Source organism: Antechinus flavipes, chromosome 2 (assembly GCF_016432865.1).
Source record: "Antechinus flavipes isolate AdamAnt ecotype Samford, QLD, Australia chromosome 2, AdamAnt_v2, whole genome shotgun sequence".
Classification (NCBI taxonomy): domain Eukaryota; kingdom Metazoa; phylum Chordata; class Mammalia; order Dasyuromorphia; family Dasyuridae; genus Antechinus; species Antechinus flavipes.
This window is the reverse complement of record NC_067399.1, coordinates 542,305,532-542,319,292: the sequence shown is the minus strand read 5'-3', so window position 1 is coordinate 542,319,292 and position 13,761 is coordinate 542,305,532. Positions and strand designations below refer to the sequence as shown.

Here is a 13,761-nt window from a genome sequence, read left to right as displayed (position 1 = left end):
AAAAATGTGAAATCTTACAACTGAGTTTTAAAAATATCAATTTCACAAGAACAAGTTGGGGAAAGTATGGCTAGATTACAGTTTGTCTAAAAAATGCATAGGAGGTTTTCATGGATTATTTAGTATAAATAAACAATGTGATATGATAATCAAAAAATCTAATATAGGCTGGGCTTATTTTAAAGGGGCATGTTGTTCATATGTAAGGACAGAGTTGATGGTCCTCACTGCATAGCTGGAGTATGTATTAGTTTTTGGTTGTCACATTTTAGGAAGAACATTGACAATCTAGTTATTATCCTGAAGAGGGTAACCAACTTATATGGTAAGGTAATGGGTTACTCCTATGCTGTAAGTTTAAAAGAATAAGGCATGTTTATCCTGGAGAAGAGAATACAGTAGGACACATGATACCTGCCTTCATAATTGAAAGGGTTATCCTAAAGAAATTGGTTAGATTTATACTGTATTAGTCCAAGAGTACAGAACTAGGAACAATTCATAAAAGTTTCAAACAGGCAAATTTTGACTTGATATTAAAAAAACCTTCTTAACAGAAGCAGTCTTTGGACTGCCTGGGGAACAAATGAGCTCGAGCTCTTCAAGTGAAAGTTAGATGGCTAGAGAATATAGATTTCATATAGTGTTTTTAAGAAAGCACTACATTAGGGGCAGCTAGGTGGCTCAGTGGATAGAGCACCAACCCTGAAGTCAAGACGACCTGAGTTCAACTATGGTCTCAGGCACTTGATACTTCTTAGCTGTGTGATCCTGGGCAAGTCACTTAACCCCAACTGCCTCAGGAAAAAAAAAAAAAAAGCACTACATTTCTATCTTTGTCTGTATTTTTGTAATCTGTAGACAAATTTGTCTAAAAGCAATGTAAGAAAGAAAAAAAGGACAGTGAATTGCCTTGGGGATACCACATAGTTTTAGAAATCATTCCTTCTAGACTAAATTTAAAATTCCTTAAAGCTTTTATATCTTCAAGTTGCATTTTCAAAATGTACTATAGGAAAGAACATATATTAAATAGTGCAGGAAATAGAAACAGTAAAACTCTATGTGTGTTTGTTTATATTAACTATAATTGTATAAAAGGGTAAATATATATACAGAGTAAATGCATAAAGAAAATAAGGGAAATGAAAAAACTTGGGTTAAAGTACTTCCTCTGAAAGCCACCAATAAGATCTTGGGCTAGTCATTTTAATTTAACTGGATTTCCATTTCTTCATCTGTCAAATGAGAGGGTTGGACAAAATATCCTCTAAGGTCCTTACCATCTCCAAATCTATGATGCCATAATAAGTTGTTAAAGATATTTTACCCTGAAATTGATTTTTAAAATACAAATAGTTTCAAATAGGTTTTGTTGTTTAGAGTTCATAATGAATTAATAAAATATACTTTTGTTACCTTTTGGGAAATATGAAAAGATGTTAATGAGAGATAGGCATATTTGTTAGTTTTAGAATTCATAATTACATGGTACTTCACGTAAGTGTAGAAAAAAACAAACAAACCTGGGTTAAATTTATGTGAAGAGAAATTAGGCCAAAAATAACTAAACAAGAAATTAGATAGAGCTTATTAGGAGGTAGTAATGAGGATTCTTGGTTAAGAATGTGTTTGAATATAGATAATTTGATAGCTTTTAGAAATGCTAATGGTAGTAAAACTGTATTTTTTGCTGGGAATTTATGCCTGCTTGATTCTTTGTCAGGTCTATGAAGTGCATATAAAGGAATATGAAAATCCATAGAGACAAGCTATGAAAACAACTTGCTTCACTTTTGTTTACTGGTTTAACAAATAATTGAGTACTTGCTCCATTCAGAAGTTCACAGAAAACTGTCTTCTCCCCCCTCAAAGCAGAATTTGATTATATGGAAATGAAATAAATTCCTTACAGACAGGAATTTTCCTTTCCTTTTTTTGTTTTTGTTTTTGTGTTTTTGTGTTCCTAGTAGTAATGCAATGACCACTATGTAGTAGTTACTTATAAATATTTCTTGAATTGCTTGATCTTTTTATGAAGGCAAAAACATGGATTTTTGCCTATATATATGAAAACATAAGCTTACTTTTCAGTGTGTTTGGAGGACATTTGCAAATCCCTAAGAAGTAAATATATTATTAATGTATGTTACTGTCCTTTGTAAAATATTGCTCCTTATATTGTGAATATGGGTAACTATTAATTTGTTTAAAACATTATTTTCAGTCTTACCTATTTGAAAATACAATTGTCTTCTGGAGGATGTCTTACACCTAATGTTTTAATAGGGAGGAAACCATCTTCCCAAACCTGTCTTTCTACTTTGCAAAGTGGGAAGTGTCACGTCTCATTAGAGTCTCCAAAGTAATAACATTCCCAAATGCCAGAAGGAATTTAGGTTTTATCATTAAGGGCCCTTAAAAGTTGAGATTTTGATTTCAAAACTCCTGGCTTAAAAGGAAAAGAAATGAAAAGGATAATGGCATAATGATAGTGGAGCCTTGCACAGAGCTCTATGTAACAGATTTGAAGAGATGTTTCAGAGTTCATCATTATCTTTAATTTGTATGCTTGTCTCTCATATCCATGAATATCATCTGCTTTTAAAGGAACTCATTTTCAATGATCACCTCTTTAGCTAGTTAAAGAGAATCTAAGTCTTCTGTGCATGAAGAGATAATGCTTAGAACTTTGACTCTCAGGTTACCATCCATCAATAAACCTATTGTTGATGTCAGTGTCAATGAAGGGCACTTATCAACTAATTTCTGTAAGAATTAATCCTTCCCCAAATCTGTGGTTTTAAAAAGCTTATCTACTTGATAATTATTTCTTCTTGAATTTGGAAGAAAGTAACTTTCAGTTTCTGAGAAATGTATGGGAGGTGGGGTTCAAAAATAGTGTACTGGACAGAGGTTTCTTTTTTAGCCTGACTTCTATTATGGCCTTTGGTTAGATATTAAAAGCTGTTTTTTATTGTTTGAAAATCAGGCACAGGAGGTCACCAATTCCTCAAAGAAGAAGACAAAGTATGTTAACTTGTACACAACAGAGGGACAGGACAGGCTTGCTGTCCTCCTTCCAGGACGACATCCTTGTGATTGTTTGGCTCAGAAGCACAAACTCATCAACAACTGTCTGATCTGCGGGCGAATTGTCTGTGAACAGGAAGGTTCTGGACCCTGTTTATTCTGTGGATCTCTGGTAAGTATTTCCTTTCAACTCTTGTTTCCTTGAGTAACATGTATGTTTTTATAGCTAATTTGACCTAGAGAGTCTGTCTCTTTTCCCCCTTCTTTCTATGTGCACTTCTTTGCTTCTCTATCCAATCAATTCTAAAATGTTTTAGAATATAACAAAGACTTGATTGGCCCAGTTCCCCTAGCTTTTTATTCTAATGCTGATACTGGTCAGTTATAAACTTTTCAAGCAGGAGATCATTCATGATCAGAGTCTGCATCAGATTCTTTTACAGTTGGAGAACTTTACAGCAATAGAAGTTGGAGCATTGTTTATTGCAGTTCTATTATTAACCATTTTTCTTTCTAAAGTAGCAGTTACACTGGTGCCATAATGATGTAGTCTTAAGAGTACTACAGCCACTGTCTTCTTGGGAATTTCACTAGTACAGATTTGAAATGTTTGTCAGCTCTTTCTGGGAGAATGACCTCAGGAACGTGGAACTAATGGCTTTCTTCAAAGACTTTTAACAAGGAACTAAAGGGCAATGCCTATTGATCTACTATCCCTGCTGGTTAGTGGCAGCTGTGGCATATGGCATTATTGAGGAGGACATGTGTTAAGTTAGCTTTCTTTTCCTTTCTTCCTATTTTCCCCTATTTCCTGGAGAATGAACCTATATTCAGCCATTCATTGGAAAAATGTAATGTCTACCAATAAAATTCTTTCTGAAATGTTATTAAGACTCTTCTTATATGGACTTCTCTCTGTAGAGGAACACCCTGTGGCTTCTGGCAGGAGGTTTTATGTGCAGAGAAGGCAGCTTGTAGGAAGTGTATTGTTTACTGATAAGTCTTATGGATCTCCTAGTTCAGGAAGCAGGCTAATATTAAGCAGATTTGCCTGATTCCTTGCAGCTTTTTAAAAGCTTAACATAGAATTTTGTTTTTTAACTAAACTTTTCTTAGCCTTTCTTATTACAATTATAGTATTTTTGTAACAACCCAGCTTTTCATTTGGCTTGATCAGTTCAGATAGTTTTAAAAGTAGGATGCCTGAAGTCAAAGAATCTAGTTTTTTTTTCCCTCATTGGTAGAATCTAGCATGATTTTTTTTTTTTCCCTAAACAGTATAATAGAAAAAGAACTGGACTTAGAATTAGGAGGTATCTTGCTCTGACGCTTGCCTCTGCTGCTTCCTATGTGACCATGGTCTAGTTATTAAACTCCCTGAATATATAAAAGGAAATATATAAAATGAGGATGCTACTCTGTAGTACTTACATCACAGAGCTGTTGAAGGGTTCAAATGAGATAACACATAAAGTACCTTCTAAATTTTAGAGTACTGTATAAATTTTTATTAATAAAATTTTTATTACTAATTCCTGTTAGTTTATTCTGTTGGTTTCTTCTGGTAAAATGTCAGTACCTCCTCCGCTTCCTTTGAAGGATTGATTTAAAAGCCAATTTTAAAACTTAGAAGCTTTCAAAGTTTGTATAGATGTGTTGCATATGGTAAAGTCATGTTTTAAAGAAAAAAACCAAAGCTTATATAAACAAATTGATGTTAAGTTTCCTTAAAATAAGCTATCTTGGTAGAACCTACTTGTAGTATTATTGCCTTTGCTCAGAACATTTCTTTAAAATTAAAAATCACCCTTAAATCTGTTGAGTAAGTTTGATGATCAAGTTGGATAGTACTATTTTTATCTCAAATGAGGTGTGACTATATGGCTGTGAGATTTATTTTCTTTCATAGTTCATACACTGTCTGTAAAAAACAGTTCTCAGAATGGAGTTTAAAAGTTGCTTTGAGCAGTGTAAACATTAATGATATAAGCATATAGTCTCCCAACGTTACTACTTTAAAGGGGCAAAAGTCATTTGGAGGTATAAATTGTGGAATGTATATTTTAATTACCATCCTCTGTGTAATTAAAGGCTAGTTGTTTGGTATATCAGGAACATAGCAAAAGCTAATTAAATAGTTAATTTTTGTTACCATGTTCTTATGCTGTAGGTGTGTACTCGAGAAGAACAGGACATTCTGCAACGTGATTCAAACAAGAGCCAGAAGCTTCTGAAGAAGCTCATGGCAGGTTTGCAGTGATCTTATGATAGCTCTGGTGAAGGATGAATCTTATATCATTGTCCATTTGATGCATCCAGGTGTGCAGGATGGAACTAAGCTATTTTTGTGATTCACAAGTTGTTCATGTACTCATTCATTCAACATATTTTATTGAACAGCTACTTTGGAAAGCCAGCACTATGAGCACACTATATTGTCTTTATACTTTTCTAGCCTATTTATTTCTACCCAAATTACAATGGCATTCTCAAAGATGAAAAATCCTTTTAGAGGATTTGTGTAAGCTTAAACTATAAAGAGAAGGAAAAGAGTTGGTTTTCATTGGAGCAAATATCTTTTTTGGATTTTATCCTTATTGAAACATATGCTCTTCTTTGGGGAAGTGAATATTTATGATATTCTGACACTGACTAGTACCTCTTTCTTTTGTTATTTTTTATTCTTTTCAAAAAACAAAAGTAAAATATTTAACAAAATTTTAACATAATTATATGCTATTCAACTGATAACTCAGTAAAACTTTGCATTTTTATGTTATTAAACTGTTTAATATCTTCTTGATCTTTATGCCTTTAAGAGAAATTTACATAAAACTTGATTTGGGGATTAAGAGGAGATCAGGATCTCTTGGTGTCCCACTCTGGGGAGAACTGGGAGGATTGTCATTAAGTTTGTGTTGATGATTGACACCATTGCCTGCCTTGTTACCTTACAGGAACAGAGAATTCTGGTAAGGTCGATTTGTTCAACAAGGATTTGCTTCCTCATCAGGAATCTCGGATTAAGGGTGGTCTAGAGAAGGCTGTGAAGCATAAAGACAAGTTGCTGGAGTTTGACCGAACCAGGTATAATTTTGGTGCAACTGCTGATAGTGGTGAATAAACAGAAGCAAACTGATGCTAGTTATCTTTGATGTGGACATCTCATAGAAATTGCTTGGCAAATGATCGGCTATAAATCATGAAACAGTTTTCATGGAGAATGGAGTTTGATATATGGCATAGATGGTTGATGTTTTGTTTCTGACTCATTGGTGTAGCATAGGCCTTCAACTAGATAAAGGAGACTCTTCTGCACTTTTGTCTTTTATTATTCACAAATATCAGTTCTAGAAAGAAAGCAGATTATATTAATAATTTTGAGTTTATTACATTTCATCCTAGTGAAACAAACAGAACTTCCTAAATTGTTTCCCATCTAAACTTCCACAGAAGCCCTGAATGACTAAATTTTGTGAGACCTTAAGTGGGATATTGAATAAAAGTAATGCCCTGTGAAGCCTTGGTGTGGAATCTTGGTCTCTGATTCAAAATAAAAAAGATCAAATTATATAAAGATTGCCTTTTTGATTCCTATGCTGTTATTTAGCCCACTGAAAATTCTCATTATTTCTCCTTAGAGACAGATTTTTGAATTTTCTAGTTTTGAATGTTATTGGGGAAAACATATTATGTAAATTAAACAAAGAAATAAAAAATTATCATCACCTAAGTTCTTAAGATAGTCCATTGAGCTAATTTTCCTGAATTAAGTACTATTTTAGTACCATTTCATTAATGATCCTTGACTCTAATCCATTCTTATTAAGCAAACTAAGATTCCTTTCTAACTCTATCTTCTTATCAAAGAGTATATCTCTCTACCTAGAACAGTACTTTATTCTAGCTTCACATAAGCATTAAAAAAAAGACCACATTGTCTTTGGGATATTTTGTCAATTCCTACTTTGGTATTAGGAAAAAAAAAATAAACGTAGTTGATAGTAGAGAATTCTTCACAATGTATCCTACCCCCTTCAGGCAGTCAACCCACTTAGAACCTATCTGTTCTTGAACCACTTGAACCATTCCCTGAACAAATTCTTCCTTGGGTCTCTTCCTGATCATACCTGCCTTACTTGTCTCTTGCCATTTTTTTTGTAATGCAGCATTGACCATGTGAAGATTCAAAGCCATTTGTCAGAAATATTTGTGAAAGAGGGGCAGTATTATGGGTGTAATGGATAGATCACTGGCTGTAAAGTCAGGAGGACCTGAGTTCAAATCTAGTCTCTGCACTCAACACTTCTTAGCACTTCTGGCTGAGCAAGTTACTTAATCCCAGTTGTCTCAAAAAACCAAACCAAACCAAAACAAAAACCTGAATGTGGCTCTTTTCAACAATGAGGTGATTCAGGACATTTCCAATAGACTTGTGATAGAACCATTTGCATTCAGAAAGAGAATTATGGGGACTGAGTGTGGATTATAACATAGTATTTTCACCTTTTTTTGTTGTTGTTTTCTTGATTTTTATTTTCTTTCTCATTTTTCCCCCTTTTTGATTTGATTTTTCTTGTGCAACATGATAATTATAGAAATATGCATAGAAGAATTGTATATATTTAACATATTGGATTACTTGCCATCTAGGAGAGGGAGTGGAGAGAAGGGAAGGAGAAAAAATTTGGAACACAAGGTTTTGCAAGGGTGAATGTTGAAAATTATCTTTGCATATATTTTGAAAATAAAAAGCTATTAAAAATTCCTGAGAAAAACATCTTTATTATAAAATGAGTGAACACTATTCCCTATATATTGACAGTATAATTTAGGACTGTGTATGAGGTATGTATTTTCTGAGAAGTAGAGACCAAGAAAAATTTCTTCCTACTGATATTGCTGTCCTACTCTCCTGTGCAAAGAAGCTTTGCAACTTTACTGGAAAGGTGCCCTGGTTGACTTTAATTTTTATTTTTAAAGGGAAATTAAGAAATTGAGAATGAGTTAAAATCAAAGGAACTAAGTGGCAAAGGTTTTCTAGAATTACAGGTGTTCTTCTGACAACTTCTGAAAATTCATTTCCAGATTTTAAATCTGAGAAGGAGAATAGAAAATATAACATGGGCCTTCCCCTATAATATAACATACTCAGTTTGTGAAGTACTGCCTTAAGAGTTAAATTTTTCAGGCTTCCAGTTTTATAGTGATATTATTTCTGCTAAGTTCATGTATATATAATTAAGTCATAATTCTACTGTAGCTAATTCTCTGACATCAGCCAAGTCACTTTATGTCTTTAGATCTCAGTTTTTTCATCCATAAAATGTAAGGGTTAGAGTAAATGTTCCATAAGATCCTTTCTAATTTCAGAAATTTCTGATACCAACACCTTAAAACAGGGTCTGACTTTTGTTTTCGTTTTAGAATTTTAGGCAACCACACATAATGTATTATGAGTAATGGTAATCAATGAGTTCCTTTGCACAGTTACTAGAAAATCATTTCATTTTTAATAACAGATGCTCCTGATGCCATGTATGCTCTCTCTCTTGCCTTAGTGTTCGAAGGACCCAAGTCATTGATGATGAATCCGACTACTTTGCCACAGATTCCAACCAATGGTTATCCAAGGTAGAGCGGGAAGCTCTGCAGAAGAAGGAGCAGGAACTCCGAGAGCTACGCCATGCTTCCCGCCTCTCTAAGAAGATTACCATTGACTTTGCAGGAAGGCAGATTCTAGAAGAGCAAAACCCCTTAACAGAGTACCACAATAAGTGAGTGGGTAGCTCAAAGAAAGGACTGAGAGAAATGAGCAACTTGATGAGTCATATTTTATTATAGCCTAAAGCTTTTTGACAGTCAGAACATGTTTTTAAGCACTTACTAGAGTACAAAGAAGAATGTGGTTTCTTTTTATAGACTATTTGGAAAGATAGAGTCTATAGACTATTTGGAAAGATAGAGTCTAAGTTATTTGATGACAAAACAATAAGAATAGTTGTACAAGCCACATTCTTCTGCATGTTTCATTATTTTATAATCACATCTTTATATATATAATGTATATATGCGTATATGTATTAATGCACATATACATATAATATTTGGTTATTACTTTTCAATCATTTTCATATATATAAAAGATTTATATAGATGACTACATATGTGTGTATGACTTACATATGTCTATATGTAGATATAGATATAAGTATAGAATCTAACAGTACAAAGTATAAATATAACTTTAGAAATATAAGTAGAGAGGAGAAATAGTTGTGGGCTGAGAATATCTGGAAAGTCTTCATAGAGAAAATGGGATTTGAAGTCAATGAGTTTTGGATGCAAATATCTGAAGTAGTGGGATGATTTTTCTCAGAAGGGGAAGTTGAGTGAAAAAACATGAGGCATTCTTGGCACAAATAAACCAATTTGTTTAGAGTGGCATATTCTTTGGAATCCAGATACTCATTTTACTTTTGAGAATAATTACCCTTCTACACATTCAAATGAACATTTGTGGAATGCCCTTTTTAAAAAAAAAAAAAAACTGCCTAGATTTTTACATAACATTTTTTTACATTACATTTTAATTAGGGATTGTGGAGATATTAGTTGAAAAGTGGAAGAAAAGAAGATAAATGGTTCCTAGAAGTTTAGATTTCACTGTTGAAAGGTTATAAATGATAGTTCATGACTAAATTAGTAGGAGAGTCTGAGAATAGAATTGAAGAATTATGGATAGCACATACAGTTAGTAATTACTTCATTCTTTTGGTTTGTTATTACAGATTGGATGAGACAATACAGGCTATTAACTCAGGAGCCTTGAGTAAATCCCTAACAAAATTAGAAGGATCATCTGAAGAGCCTTTGGGAGTTCTAGTGAATCCACACCTATTCCAGCCTGCACCCTTGGTGGGTACACGTTTTATTTGGCTTCTAATGACCAAGGGTTGGGCTCAAATGTCTCCTTATACTTTTGATGTCAGGTGCGTTACTCTCATTGTTTGCATATGACTTTCTTTTCTTGTTCATCCTCCTCTGGGCTTGTCTTGTGGTTCTCTATCTCTATTATATCATCATCTCAGTTTCTCTGAGAAGAGGTGGGATATATTTCTCTCAGTAGAAATATGAATAACTGCATTTTGTATGCCTTTGATATTTCTGTATGAAATTCTTCCTGAATTCCTCCAACTGCTACTCTAACTGCCCTTTTTCCTAAACCATCTTTTGTCTAAATATTTTTTTAAGTTATAAGCATCAGCATGAATATTTTCTTTTCTTTTTAAAAAATTTAATAGCATTTTACTTTTCCAAATACATGCAAAGGTAGTTTTCAATATTCTACTTTGTAAAATCTTGTTTTTCAAATTTTCCTCTCTCTTTTCCCCTTTCCTTCCTCCTTGCAACAGCAAGCAATCCATTATAGATTAAACATTTGCAGTTCTTCTAAACATATTTCCATATTTAGCATGCTGTGCAAAAAAAAAAAAAAAAAAAAGCTCAAAAGGGAAAAAACACGAGAAAGGAAAAAAAAAAAACCAAACAAATAACAACAACAAAAAGGTGAAAATATTATGCTTTGTTCTACCTTCAGATTCTGTATCTCTCTCTGTGAAAATGAATGGCACTTTCTATCACAAGTTTATTGGAATTGCCTCGAATCACCTCATTGTTGAAAAAAGCCAAGTCCATCATAGTTCATCATCACATATTCTTATTACTGTGTACTTTGTTTTCTTGGTTCTGTTCACTTCATTTAGCATCAATTCATGTAAGTGTTTCCAGGCTTTTCTGAAATCAGCCTGCTCATCATTTCTCATAGAACAATAATATTCCATTATATTCATATGCCATAACTTCTTCAATCATTCCTCAGTTGATAGGCATCTCACTCAATTTCCATTTCCTTGCCACTATAAAAAGGGCTGCTACAAACATTTTTGCACATGTGGGTCCTTTTTCTCTGTATTTATGAGGCCTAGTAGAAATTGATCAAAGGGTTTGCACAGTTTGATAGCTATATGTACATAGTTCCAAATTGCTCTCCAGAATGGTTGGATCATTTCACACAGAATGGTTAGATTATTCTATACCTCCAGCAACAATATATTAGTGTCCTAGTTTTCCTACATCCCTTCCAACATTCATCATTGTCATTTCCTGTCATCTTATCCAATCTGAGAGGTGTGAAGTGGTACCTCAAAGTTGTTTTAATTTGTATTTTTCTAATTAATAAGTGATTTAGAGCAGTTTTTCATATGACTAGAAATGACTTCAATGGCTTCATCTGAAAATTGTTTGTACATATCTTTGGGCCATTTATCATTTGGGGAATGGTTTGTTTTCCTATAAATTTAAATCAGTTCTCCATATATTTTAGAAATGAGGCCTTTATCAGAAACAGTGACTATAAACATTTTTTTCCTAACTTTCTGCTTCCCTTCTAATTTTGACTGTATTGATTTTGTTTGTACAAAACCTTTTTGATTTAATGTAGTAAAAACGATACATTTTGCATTTCATAACGTTTTCTAATTCTTCTTTGGCCATAAATTCTAATCTTCTCCATAGATCTGAGAGTTAGACTATCCCTCATTTTCCTAATTTGTTTATAATATCACTCTTTATGTTTTAATCATAAAGCCATTTGGACCTTATCTTGGTGTAGGATGTTAGATGTTGGTCAATGCCTTATTTCTGCCATACTATTTTCCAGTTTTCCCAGTAATTTTTTTTCAGATAGTTCTTAAACCAGAAGCTGGAGTCTTTTGGGTTTATCAGAAAGTAGATTACTATAGTTGTTGACTATTGTGTCTTGTGAATCTAACCTATTCCACTGATCCACTACTCTGTTTCTTAACTAGTATCATCAAATGTTTTTGATGATTACTGCTTTATAATATAATTTTAGGTAATATAGCTAGGTCACCTTCCTTTGCATTTTCTTTATTAATTCCCTTGAAATTCTTGAATTTTTTATTGTTTTTTCTAGCTGTATAAAGTAATTTCTTGGCAGTTTGATTAAATGGCAATGAATAAGTAGATTAATTTAGGTAGAATTGTCGTTTTTATTATGTTAGCTTGGCCTACTTTAAAAGTACTTTAAATCTTTATATATTTTTGTATTCACTTTATATTTATGAGTTATATATTTTTATATGTACTTTTATATGTACTTGATGTTTCCTTCATTAGAATGTTAACTCCTTGAATGCAGCAATTGTTTTATTTTTTGGCTTGCATCCCCTGTGCCTAGCACTATTCCTGGCACATAGGAAGGGCATATCAAATACTTATTGACTGCTTGATCAATAGAGAGCTGGCCTGGAAATCAAAAATACTGGCTTACCACTGATAGGTATTGATTGCATCACTTTGGGCTAATCATGTAACTTCTCAGTATCTCAGATTCTAAGATGTAGAGAAGGAAGGCACTCACTTACACTGAATTCCCTTTGCTTTATCAGTCAATTCTAGATCTATTTTCTATTTAGACTTACTGTTGGCCTCAGCACATGTCTGGCAGTGTATGGGGAGATTTTTTTTTTTTAAAGTAACTTGTTATCTATGAGACAAGATAATTAAACTACTCTGTTTTTTTCTGGTTTTAGCACTTATAATGTAAGTGTATGGCTCTACTATTTTGTATGGGAAGAGAGACATGTGGACCAGAATATTGAATCTTTATTTAGATGGTTTAGCTTTTTGGGGAAATTGCTCAGAATCCAACAGTTTTGTTGTTTTGATATATAGGAAATGAAAATGGTTCTAACAATCCTGATCTTCATATAGATGTGCAATTATTCTTTAAAGGTGAGGCAGGAATTTTTGGAGAGATACTTTAAAAATTCTGAACTTAATAACCACTAGCAAATGTAAGCATTCAGACAACCAAAAATTTTAAATTATACATAAAGCTATAAACTTAAAACTATGGACAATTTTATAAAATTATTTTGTTAAAATTTGTCTCTTTCTGAATTCTTTGCATTTTCCTTGCATTTTGACTATTTTATTAATAGTTGTCTTTTTTAATTATATAATATTATATCATCTTAATTATATCACTGTTTATTCATCCATTCTCCTAGTTGTGCCATCATTGGGTCAAAAGGTGTAATCAGATTTGTACTGCCATATTGCTTTCTGAGAGGATTGCATTAATTCATATAATAGTCACTGACACAGACATTTGCATAAAATATATTGCTCTTAAAAATGAAAAGGGAATGATAAACTTTTATATCAGACTCTTATACTTTCATTGGATATGTCCATTTCCATCATTAGGCAAGAATAGATAGAAATTTCTAGATAACCGTTCTCAGTATGATCCCTTTTTTTATTAAATTTGAGACTTTATTGGGAATTTCCATGGTATGTATCTAGTTTTTTATTAACTTTTTGTCCTTTTATTAAGATCATTAAAAGCTACTAGATTACTCTAGTAAACCTTACACTTTCACTTTTTTTTTTTTTTTTTTAAATAGTGGGTAGACCAGACAAACTCAGCCCCACAGAGGAAGTCTCTTCTCTCAGCAGGTTCTAATCTGGAGCTCAGCTCAGAGAGGAGTCGTCTTCGAATTCAGGACCGAGAATTTCAGGAAATTTCTGATGATGGCTGGTGCCTTAGCATGCACCAGCCCTGGGCCTCTCTGCTTATCAGGGGCATTAAAAGGTAAGATGATATCCAGGAGTAAATAGTTGTGGTGCTGAGCTTGG

General features: G+C 33.1%; 1 protein-coding gene across 6 annotated transcripts in view; it reads left to right on the top strand.

Annotated features, from left to right (window-relative positions):
• The window catches only part of TRIP4 (thyroid hormone receptor interactor 4), a 59,409-nt gene that overhangs the window by 6,455 nt on the left and 39,193 nt on the right, over positions 1-13,761 (top strand). For 5 of the 6 annotated variants that reach the window (XR_007951042.1, XR_007951041.1, XM_051980871.1 and 2 more), the window contains 6 exons: positions 2,993-3,205; positions 5,204-5,282; positions 5,991-6,120; positions 8,595-8,810; positions 9,825-9,951; positions 13,530-13,717. Coding sequence is in view for 4 of the 6 variants with exons in the window: in XM_051980871.1 (XP_051836831.1) it covers positions 2,993-3,205; positions 5,204-5,282; positions 5,991-6,120; positions 8,595-8,810; positions 9,825-9,951; positions 13,530-13,717 (953 nt within the window). In the remaining 2 variants the exon portion in view is untranslated. Of the gene's footprint in view, positions 1-2,992; positions 3,206-5,203; positions 5,353-5,990; positions 6,121-8,594; positions 8,811-9,824; positions 9,952-13,529; positions 13,718-13,761 lie in introns of those variants that run through there. The other variant, XM_051980875.1, reaches the window with a different exon arrangement.